The sequence below is a fragment of the Podarcis erhardii genome (assembly GCF_964252035.2).
Source record: "Podarcis erhardii genome assembly, chromosome: Z".
NCBI classification, from domain to species: domain Eukaryota; kingdom Metazoa; phylum Chordata; class Lepidosauria; order Squamata; family Lacertidae; genus Podarcis; species Podarcis erhardii.
Window position 1 is genome coordinate 50,305,117 of NC_138504.1, and position 12,128 is coordinate 50,317,244.

General features: G+C 44.7%; 1 protein-coding gene across 9 annotated transcripts in view; it reads right to left on the reverse strand.

Moving 5' to 3' along the window:
- DENND1A (DENN domain containing 1A) overlaps positions 1–12,128 on the reverse strand; it is a 269,468-nt gene that overhangs the window by 104,935 nt on the left and 152,405 nt on the right. For 4 of the 9 annotated variants that reach the window (XM_081847502.1, XM_081847498.1, XM_081847500.1 and 1 more), the window contains exons 8-9: positions 11,326–11,379; positions 6,290–6,400 (exon numbers count right to left, since the gene is read on the reverse strand). In XM_081847502.1, the coding sequence (XP_081703628.1) occupies positions 6,290–6,400; positions 11,326–11,379 (165 nt within the window). Of the gene's footprint in view, positions 1–6,289; positions 6,401–11,325; positions 11,394–12,128 lie in introns of all 9 variants that reach the window. The other 5 variants (XM_081847501.1, XM_081847497.1, XM_081847499.1 and 2 more) reach the window with 2 other exon arrangements.

The following is a 12,128-nucleotide window of genomic DNA, read 5'->3' on the forward strand; positions in this document are numbered from 1 at the left end:
TGTCTTATAAATGCGGAACAGTGCTGGTTCCATAGACTGAAGCAGTCGAGTGGGGCCTATATAGGGTAGGGCAATCTCACAGGTAAACTGCTTGTTAAGGGATTTCTATATTAATAGTAGCACCTTGAACCTGGCCCGGTAGCAAATGGGCAGCCAGTGCAGATCTCTAGGCAAAGGTGTTAAATGCTGACAAGGCCCCGCTCCTGCCAGCAATCGAGCTGCAGCATTCTGCCCTAACTGAAGCCCCCGGATAAAGTGTCAGGGAAGTCCCACATAGAGCGCACTGCAGTAGTCCAGCCTTGAAGTAACCAGCACATTAAGTTCTGTGGCCAAGCTTTCTCGGATCAGGAACAGTCGTAGCTGTAGTACCAATGGTAGTTGGTAAAAGGCACTTGTAGCCACTGAGTGCCAATGGCCACCAACTTATAGCGTTGAAGGCCATGACAGGTGATGGCAATGAGGATGCTTAGGAATAAGGATGTGTAACAGACTAATCCCTTAACTTGAGTGTTTTTGAGTACAGTGGTACCTCAGGTTACAGACGCTTCAGGTTACATACGCTTCAGGTTACACACTCCGCTAACCCAGAAATAGTGCTTCAGGTTAAGAACTTTGCTTCAGGATAAGAACAGAAATCGTGCTCCGGCAGCACGGTGGCAGTGGGAGGTCCCATTAGCTAAAGTGGTACTTCAGGTTAAGAACAGTTTCAGGTTAAGAACAGACCTCCGGAACGAATTAAATACTTAACCTGAGGTACCACTGTATCTGCTGCTCTGTATCAGTTTCAAGTTACAGATTTCTAGAAGAAATGAGGGAGAGGGTCCCACAGATATATAGAGAGGGGGAATCCTTAGACCTACCATTGTTTTCCCGTTGGCTTAGATGAGCAACCTTCCTAGCTCAGAGGGTAGCCAACATGGTGCCCACCAGATATAGGAAACTGCTCTCCAGTAACATCTGGAGGGCACCATGTTGGCTATCCCTGTCCTAGCTAATAAAGGAATAACCAGATTTAGTTGGGGACATTTCCTGACAGGATGCCTTGAAACACCCTGAATAAGGCCTTCTCTTTTAACCCTGAGTTTTAACACAGTAATAAAAAATTCTGCTTTGTGGTGAACTTGCAAGATCTGCACCTAACTGAACGGATCTCAACGTGTCTTATGATATTTAAAGCAAGCAAATTACTAGGAAATTTGCTGGTACTTACTGAAAGACACAGAGGAGGAGTCACAATAACGCCATATATTGAGAAGCTCAGCAGTGGCAGAAGCATGTCTATCATGTTTTTACATCTTATTCTTTACTACATGGCACCTTTTCAGAGCTGCCAAACCATCATTATATATTTATGTTAGGAAGGAGTAAGACACAATATCTCTTAGCTCAATGAATGAACTTGATTTCCTTCTAGCAAGAGGCAGCCACCGCCTTGCATAAACCACACAAGCAAAATGTTGTTGCGGATGCTCTGTTAATTTTACTAACCCAACATGTCCAAAGAATCTAAGTGGTAAGTACTAAAGCAAGTGTGTTAACAATCCTGGGCTGAGACTCTCTGAGAATGCAGCCCTGTTTCCAAACAGTGGGCCTCTTCGCAAAAGTGAAAGTGACATTTAGAGAAGCTTGCTTTTCTAGAGTTCTTGCTCAATGGACAATGATTTAATTGCCTCCAGTTACCCGGCAACATGAAATCTGTAATGACAGCAGCTGTAATGAAGCCATTTGTTGGAGAAGCTGTGGCTACAACTCTCCAATTCCACACACACATGAAGAGTGGATCCCCTGACCAGCTACTCATGAGCAGATGCCTTACATTCTTGTGTGGTAAGAACGGTTGCTGTGAAAAAACACGGGAATGAAGAATTTTACCTGCGTATATCATGGGATGCATATCTCTGTAGGGAGATTACAGGGAGTCCTAGCAGGTGCCCCAAGGCTCTAGGCATCAAGACAAAGGCACCCAGCATTATTGATGCACAGAACTACCCATTCCTCATCTGAGGGAAGCAGATTTAAAAGCACCAGACTTCCTGAGACTTGTAATCCAAGGCAGGTGACTGACGGGGAATCTCTGTCAGCAATTGCCATCCTGGATTATTTTTTTAGATCAATAGAATCTCAGTGTGATAACTCTGGATAGTATGGATTATTATTCAACCAGGGATTGCTTTTATTCAGTTTTGGGTTGTTTTTAACCCCAAAGGGGTTCAGTTTTGGGTTTCTGTAATTTGGGGAAATTGCATTTCTTTCTTTGTAACATTTGCATGCGTTGTACTCCGTATTCTTTCCATCTTAGTAAACCCATTTCATGTTTCATAACCCGTGTGGCCTCAGTTAAATGTGAATACCATCACACCCGTAGTGTTAAGGAAGCAACAGTGGAGCACGAGGGAAATTTTGGAAGCTGATTGATAAGGGGCAGCCTGGCAAATAACTGCTCTGCTATCCAGAGTCAGCAGGTACCTCAAAGGAGGGAAGGGGGAGGCAAGTAGAGGAGTACACTTCGTTGTGGCCAGGGCTCCCCTTCCCCAGAGAACATGGGACTCAGGTGGCTAGGACGACAGTGACCCACCAACACCAAAAACAAAAATGAAAAGAAATAACTCATCAACGATATTCATCAGTGGCTGCTGCACAGAAAACATGCTGTTAATAAGAAGATAACTCCAGTAATGAGAGATTCTGTAAAAGCTGCAGGATTTCAGCAGGTTGAAAATGAGATCAGCTCCATGGTTCAGCCTCCAGTGACTGTTGGGGGTGGGGTGCCTGAACCCGTATTTCCCAGTTTGATCACTCAGATCACATGCAGGAGCACTGCTGGTTATTCACTGATCTAGCAAGGCTCATTTGACAAGAAGAAACTGAGCCCAGTGCCCATTGGCCCAGCCCTCTGGAATGCTCTGCCAATAGATGCTCGGGAGACGCCTTCTGTTCCTACTTTTAAACGTCTGCTGAAAACCTTTGGGTTCTTTCCACAATAGTTTTCTGATTTTAACCTTTTAATATGGTTTTCACTGTATGGTTTTATGCGCAATTGTAAACAGCTCTGGTATTTTTTATAAAAGAGAAAAAGAGGTGCCAGAACTCACCATGAACACCTTCCTTGTTCTCTTATAATGGCAATGGCACCTGCATGAGAAGGACAGGAATTGAGTTCCGGTGAGTTCTGGCTGGGGGGGGGGGGAGGGCGGGGAGACTCTGAATAGAAGTATATGGTTTAAAAATAATTTAAAAAGCTTTTATCTGGAAGCACTCTTGAGTTCCAATAGCCTTCTACTAAATTCACTGGCTTATATTTGTAGAGAATGTAACATGAGGGATCTACTGAGGTCAAAGTCTATTTGGTGAACATTCAGGCCAAATCACAACTGCTGGGTTCTATGCGCCTCTTTCAAGAGCAAAATGCAACTCACAGACACCATAAAGGAAAAAACCTAATAGCAGTCATCTTCTAGAGGTTTGGCTCACTGATCAGCTATTAAGTGTTGATTCAGTCACTCTCTGTTCTCTACAACCCAAAACCTTGTTTCACTTTCTCAGACTGATAGGGCTTTATAAACCAGACAATTTCAAAGGACCACAAAGACCGTATCTTCACCTTAACTAAGCCTTTCCCTCTCTCATCTCCAGGAAAATTCCTCCCCAATGTAGGGCAAGTATGTGATCGTGAGAATGAAGAAACGACAGCAAGTCACTGCCAGGACTCCTGGCATATCTGAGAGAGCTCTGGGCTCGGTCACTTTCTGGTTGCGGCATCCTAGCTTCCACAGAGGACAAAAGAACACAGCTGACGTTTACAGTGCTGACTTGCAGGAAAGTCACAGTATATCCAAGCCAGTCTTATAGAACCATCACTTTATCTTTTCTGATGCATAGAAGTTGGGGGAAATACAGGAAAAGCAGATTTCCTGCTCTCAAAAGCTGCCCCACCAATGAGGGTCTAGCAAATATCTTGAAAGGGAAAATAGAAGGGAAAGACCCCAGCCTGTGAACAAGTTTCTTTAGAAAAAGGCAAGGATAAGCCTATATTAATATATCCATTACAAATCATATCTCTATTCCTGTTTCATAATAATGTGTTTTCTATTCAGCCACATGTATGAAAGGTATAAAACTCAAAGTGGAGGAGCTGCAGAGCACACAATAATGGCTGAAGTTTGTTGCTGTTTTTTATCCCGTCCGTCTGACTGGGCTGCCCCAGCTACTCTGGGCAGCTTACATCAGAATACAGAGGTTAAACCTTCCAACTGGCTTGCTTGTCACCAGAACTTGTTAGAATTTGGGCACAGAGTGCGTATTATTTGGTGTTGGGCCTTAACAATTATTCGTTCCCTTCATCTTTTCTATCAACAGGGCTTGGCCTTCTTTTCTTTAGGAACTTCAGTGTAGCTTGTTTCCCCTTTAGCCAACACATGTTTTTGGGGACATCTGTTGCAATATCATACAATCAAGATCAGAATCTGTGAGTAGAGAGTCACTTAAATACCAGAATAACAGCAACATTGGCAAGCAAGGAAACAAGAACTTCAGAAAACACCCTTCTGCAATTGAAGTCCATGCTATTCAGCATTTATCATGGAATTAAAACCAACAATACAAACCCACAATCAATATCCATTTACACAGTGAACAGCAAGGAAAACTTTAGGGGGGGTTTTAATAAAAAAAAATGCACAAGCTTATTGACTGTTAAAACCTTGAAAAACACAGATCTAAACTTTTGAACCATATCAAACTGGGGTGTTTTGTGTTGTTGTTTTCGAGTAATGATGTAGGGCCATTTCTGGAGTGGATGGTCCTTTGAGTGCACTACAGCTTTCATCTCTCAGGTGCTTGATGGACCCTAAGTAGCATTAAGCCTGCATTCTTATCAAACAAAATTGCGAAAAATGCAGTTCTTATCAGCCACCATCAGAGTTCATCAAGAGAAGGTCACGAGAAGAGCCACCTAAAAGCCATCGTTTATCAATTATTTTTTCATATACACATACACACACACAAACATACAGAGATAGAAAGATGGAGGGAGATGACACAAAACAGCCCATTGTTGCTAATACTGCAGAAATGTTATTATAACACACCTGCACTGAGAGGAAAAACTTCGTACTTCAAAGGCTAAGAAGCCTCAGTGATGACCTGCTACACTCTCAGAGTTTTTGTCAAGCTCCTATATGCTGCTAAGGTTGCCATTAAGGCACACACAAAGCCAGGCACATTTTCAGGCACTGCTGGCAGCAAACACACGTGGGGCATTCAGCCTGAGGCAAGGAACATACTTGCCAGGGGCACATAAGGTGGAGAGGGCAACCATCTCGGCCCAAGTTCTGATGCAGAGATAATTACTATTTTAAAATAAATAAAACTGCACCACACACGTAACTCGCCTTTCACCCCAGGAAGTGTGCATCAGAGGTTATCCCAATTCATCCCACACACCCAGAAGTGTGGCCGGCCCAACAATCTCTCCACAGCACTACAAGCCTCTGGCCAATCAACCCCCCATCTCAAGAAATAACCTTCTCTCTAGTTCCCATTCCTACTCCAGGAATTACCCTAGGGGTAATTTATCAGGCAGGAGATGGGGATGCTGGTAGTAGATGGAGCCAGAGCTGGCAATGGGTAGAGTCGGGAGACAAAAGCTTTGTGAATTAACTATTCAAGGGAAAAGACCACTCTGCTTCAACTGATCTCAATATGATGCAGAGGATTTTTTACTGTTAGTACACCAAAAGAGCTGCTCTGGAAATCACATGAAAGTAATTCCTTTACGACTTTAGTGTGCTGCACACACATTAACATAAATATATACAGTGGTACCTCTGGTTGTGAACAGGATCCGTTCCCAAGTCCCGTTTGCAACACCAGCAGAACGCAACCCGCGTCTGTGTGGGTCGTGATTCGCCGCTTCTGTGCATGCGCGTGACGACATTTTGTGCGTCTGTGCATGCACGAGCGGTGAAACCTGGAAGTAACCTTTTCCAGTACTTCCGGGTCGCCGTGGGACACAACATGAAAAGACGTATCATGAAGCATACGAGGTATGACTGTATGTACAAAACCAAACAATTGGTTTTCAGACAGGGTTTTTTTTGGGGGGGGGCACTGTGTCTTTTACTCAAATCACCTAACCCATCCCCAGGAGTCCAGTCAGGGGGTGTGAAATGGTCTGTGAAAGTTCTGGAGGTTGACCAGCCTACCAGACTGCTAAGGGTTCCTGCAGAGTGACCCAAGAGAGACTTCCCTGGTAGACCAAAAGGAAGCAAGCGCCTCACTGTCAACTTACAGTGCTCAGTTTACTGCAGCAAATAAGGATGCGTCGTTCATACAGCATACTGGCGTAGAGGTGCAGCATGTTGTTCACATCTACAGCTACAAAATACTCCGTCAGATTTCTCTAGGAAGGAAGAAGGAAGGAAGAACTTTATGAATATGTTTTTTAAAGGAGATAGCAGTAAGTTAACTACCTCCTGAAGTAGCTGTTGCAACATCTGTGGAATGAGGGGACACAAGAACAGTTGCTGACAAGCAGCCCAGGGTTTGCAACTGCGGATTGAGGGGTTGTTTAGACTTATCCAAAACAACCCCAAGACATGGGAGGGTGGGAATGTCTTAACACACCCAGCAGGTTTGTCTACTGCCTGCAAGCAGCTCTCCCTAGAAATTCCAAACAAGGCTTCAAGGTTGGCCAAAGATACTGATTCTAATGTCCTCTGACTCTTCTTGCTGAGGACTTCCCAATCCAAGTGTGGAGCAGAGGTGCCAGGTACAGGCATCACTCCACTGACTGTGCAAAACTGTGCTGATTTGTACCAGGCTGCTGGGTTTCAAAGCAGCAACAGAAGCAGCAGCTTCATAACACAGTGATCAGGAATAACAGCTGGGTGGATGGCCACCAAGCCAAGATGAATCACGTGCTCAAGAGCTCAGCAAGCAGGTCTTTTTTTTTTTTTTACACTGCTATAAAGGTAAAGAGCAATCACAAGCAAGTGTATTAATAAAAGCACATTTATGCTCATTATGAATTCAATTGAGACCTTAACCCTTTACAAAATGAAATAAACAAGGCAACACACACGCAGGTCCTCCCCCCCCCCAAAAAAAACAAAGAGCAAATAGGATTTAGAATCATGAAGAAGCTCACAGAGCCCATTAGCACTTTTGACAGATCCAAAGATAGCTCTAAAATCCCCAATACTTGGCCTGAGAAGTTTGCCAAGAAGCTTCATACTGTGCTGAAATATGTTCCACAGCTTGTTGTTCAAATACAAAGGAAAAGCTACAGACCAAAAATTAAGCACGGGGGTTTGTAGAGATCCATTGTGCTTAAAAAAAATAAAAAAATCACATGCAACAACAAACACACATTGGTTAACAAAGGCCATGTCACTATACCAGCACCACTCAGGCCTTATTAGACAGCTTGAAGTGAGAAAGGTTCTATCACATCCAGGTAGGAATGGGGGAGGGAGAAGAAGAGAAAGCAGATTTTTGTCAAAAAAGCGTTTCAACTGGCATGTTTCCCCCCCTCGTGCCGCCCCCCCCAAAAAAATGTTCTTATCCCATCTGTGCTGATTAGCAAGATGTTTGTGTCTAAACAGAAGCCGTTTGGAAGCTGCAGTTGCTGAGGGCACAGTGACGGCAGCAGCGACAACAACAAAAACCCAGAGCGAGGGGATGTCACTGCAGGCCTGCCTAAGGCACTGTGGTGCTGGTGATGGAAAATTCAAAGCACAGCACCTCCCGCCAAGTAACATGAGATATGTAATCCACTAGGAAGTTGTCCTACACAAGCCCCACTCGAAAGCTGAGAGTAACAGGAGGTGCACAGGAGCATGGAGCGAGAAAAGCCGATCAGATACCCCATTTTGGCTTAGAGGAATAAACCCCCACCTCATTGGACTCAAGGGGTTATGTGGTCATAGAAGGAGGGTCATGTGCCCCTGCCACTTCCTGGATCACAACTTCCAGTGATGCCATTGGGGCCGGGTTCTCTAGGGTAGGCCTTCAGGCGACATCATCAATCAAACTCAAAAGGGCAGAGTTTAAGGATTTGACAGGAGGGGGTATTCTTATACTTCCCAGTGGACTGTGTCCCAGATCTGTCTCCTGCTTTGCCACTCATTGTCTGCCACTCTACCTTGCGCCATGGCAGGGCCACCTGCACTCCTTTAGAGATAGTTCAATATGTAACAGCAGGTTGATCTGGAGGTACGATTCAGGCCAAGCCTCACCCATAGCAACAGAAATTGGGCATGCCAGCAAAAAAAGGGTGCTGGGCAGTTTTGCATTTGCTATGCTGAACGAGCTGCACCAAGACAGAGGCAGAATGGTCAAAGAAGTTGTTCACAGAAGGCAAAACAGCAAAAAGGAGGTTGACAGTTTAATGGGGATTTGATAAGCTTTTGGGACTTTGTAAAAATTGTCTGAGCATGACAGCAGTTCTATGAGACACTGATGTAGTAACACGCAGGAGCTTTTTCATCGGAGTGCAGAATTAGCCAGAAAGTGCTGAGGTCCCAGGGAAGGCCAATAGGGAACCAAGAGACTCAGGCACTCTTTAAGATGCTTTTGCTTTTAGCAGCAGCAGTGGGTGCCAAACCAAGGTGGGCTGCCCAAAGTGCCTGTGCCAATTTGATACACATAGGGTCTCTCTTTCCCCACACCCCCAATAGGGAAAGGATGGAACGGGGCAGAAAGGCTCCTGGAAGGCACCGTGTGCTAAAGCGCTGGGAGGAAAGGTGGGGGGAGAAAGAAAGGGCCCACCAATGAGGCTCAGAAGCACAGGTGTCCCCAAGAGACAGGGGATTCCAACAGGGCAAATGGAAAACTAAACTGCTGTGAGAGAAGGTAAAGCCCTAACCCAATTTCCAAAGCAAAGCAAAGGGCATTATGCTTGAAGCAGTTGAGCAGCCAACATACTTTTGCTATTACTCAGCTCTATTCAGAAGGAATAAAGCCCACTAAGCTGCAGTTAAGCCTAGTCAAAACTGCAGATTTGGTTCCTAGTTGACGATTAGATCTAAAATGCACTGTAAATCTGATCTGTAACTAAGCACGAAAAGTTGGCATACAGATTATTAAGTAACATGGGATGTCATGAATCACTAATAGGACATCTCCATTCTTCTGTTTCATGCCTTGCATGTCTCCAGGACTAAAAAAGCTGCAAAATCGGCAACTTTGCTCAAAGGGATCTAGGTGACATGACTTAGATTTCCTGGCCTTATAACTGTTGGTACAGAGTTCTCTGGAAATATTAGGAAAGATTTACTAGCACAAAATGCTGCTGAATGTCTTTGTATCTCAGCTGTGCGCTAGGTGCTGTACAAGGCGGAGCACAGTGAGCATCAGGCAAACAAGACGAGACAATCCTGGGGAGGCTGCAGAGTGTGAAAGTGATGAATATGGAGGAGGAACTAGCAGAACAACAAGGAAGCAGCGGCCAGCCTCTGCATTCGTTTTGCATTTACTTCTCTTTGCTCCAAGACCCACACGTGCAAAGCCAAATAAAAGTTTATGGGGCTGTGCTTTTATCACTCTCATTGTTCTGTTGTTCTTCCCTAGTGGGCCTTCAACATCCTTAAAGCAACTTATTTGGACACCCCTCAATGACAACATCATAGACACCACCCAAATCTGCTGTATTCATTCTCCAGCCCTCTCCCCACGCCCTGCCTTCTCCACCCCAAAAACGCACACTTTAAATGAATAGGTCTTCAAGCACTAAAAGTTGCACCCTCCCCACAGGCTGAACATGCAATCCTTTCCAAGTCTTCCTGGCCTAGAGCCGTTGGTTTTTATAGCATCCTTTGATTCATAAGCATTCAGAATGTCTACTGCTCAAATGTTATGGGAAGTTGACTCATGTGTTGGAATTCTTGCCAACAAATGCTGGCACACAGAAAAGGCACTGGTGAAGCAGGGAGAAGCCTGTATTTCTAAAACCAACACATGTGTCCATGCGCATGCGGATGTGTGCACAAACATGTGCTATTGAGACACAGGAACCTAAACAAGAGGTTGGAGGGATTCCCGTACCTTGCTGTGGCTTCTTTGCTGTGCTTCTCAATTTACCCACCTGCAAACTGAACCTAGCACACTCAAGGATGTTCCTCTCAGTGGAAGGAAAAACAGGTTACTTGCCTGCAATAGGTTTTATTTTATTTTTTAGCAGTCCTCTCTGGAGTGTCAGACAGGCATCTTTCCTAGCCGTACCTTGAGACGGAGGGAATGAATGTGGCACCTATTACCTGCAAATCAGGTGCTCTAGTATTCAGTGCTCCCCTTTAGCACTGAAGCCCAGGGAAGCTTACTATTCTGAGCATGCTTCAAGGGGCAGGAAAAGCACCTTCCCACTCACATGTTTTATGACAGGAGTGGGCAACCTGAAGGCCACATGTTCCTGTCATGTGTGGCCCCCTGGCTGCCCCCGATCATCTTCCCCACCAAATTATGACTGCTGGAAGGAACATCTCTCTAGAGCAGAGCTTTCCAAACTGTGCGTCGCAACACATTAGTGTGTCGGCTGCAGTGTGTAGGTGTGTCGCACAAACGGTCCCCACACTCCTTCTGGGGCTGGGAAGGTTTAGTTTAACCTCCAGTTTGCTAGTAAAACTGAATTACTGTGTCATGAAATGATGCAAAACTGAATTACTGTGTCGTGAATGATGAATGTCCAAAAAGTGTGTCATCAGCTTGAAAAGTTTGCAAAGCTGTGCTCTAGAGAAAGGAGGGCAGACTGAACCATCTAACTTGCAATCTCACAAACATCTCTTCCAGGTAAGGAATCTGGTGTTCTTTACAGTCTCTGTACAAAAACCTACTTGGAAAAGATCAGCAAGTTGATGTTCCTAATGATCCCAAGGAAGAAGGACTAAAAACAAGTTTCCCAAAAGTTGTATCCAATGTCCAATATGCACCATTTCACAAACCTTGGTAGGTCAAACCATGTGGCTGCCTTACTCAGTTCAGGAAACAGCAGAATAGTAGCAGTCATGTTTTTGGTGGTGTGACCTCTGACAAGGCGCAGGATAAGTTACCCTGCCAATGGCAGCAGAAGCCAGGGAAAGTTTCTGTCTTTGGAGAAGCTGGCTGTTCAAACAGAAAGCACAAGCTCTCCATACTGATTCTTTTCTCCACACACACACCCATGTGTATATATGCATGCACACACACATACACATATGTGTTCACAATTTACAAGCGGCAGAGAAAATATATCCAAGTTGACACTTTCTTGTCTCTTTGGTTCCCCTGACTCTCCCCCCCCCCCAAACATGTGGGATCTGCATTATGTGACCACCAGAGAGCATTACTCACATTTTCAGGTATGCTGGGAAGTTCTCTGTTGTCAGGCACAGTAAAGTAAGAGTGCTAAAAGTAGGGAGCGGGGGGGGGGAGTAAAAAAGGGTTTATTTGTCTGTTTGTTTGCACCATATATTTTGCATTTGTTTAAAACATTTATGCCCTGCCTCTTATTCTGCTTTAAATGCAGTTTAGAACTTACATCATTTATACAATATTAAAAAACAAAAAGGTAAACCTAGTCATACAAAACAGAAACATCCCAAAGCCCCTGTGGTCCAACTGCCAGCAGCTGCCCAAGAAACCAATTTGCTGCCAGTCAATATCTTTGCTGCACAAATGGGGCATGATGCTTAATTTATTTCAAAACTTCTTTCCAGCATTTGTGCCACAGGCACATTTGCAGTCACTGCTGCAAAGCTGGCGAAGAGAATCTGAGGAGGTTTCATCTCTCGCACAGAACAGCTTCCGTTTTGTGTGGCAAAGCAAGCTCAGGCAGAAGGGAGGGAAAATGCTGGGTATATGAAGAACCAGCTGTTCTATTCAGGTGTAAACTGCAAAGCTAAGCAACATGCAATAACATTTTGTGGTTCTTAAGGTGGCTATGGACAAACTTTAAGCAGCACTAGCAGCATCTGGTGGAACAGCGAAAGCTGGGGATGCAGGGCTGATTTCCTTGGCGGGAGCTCCAGGGCTTCCACCGCTCTGCGTGCTTTTTTTGTTTTTGGTTTTTTTGCATAAGGAACAAACAGATGGAGATTTATATATTCTGGACATGGAACTGCAATTCCTTGTAGCGTAGAGTAGCTATTGCTAAA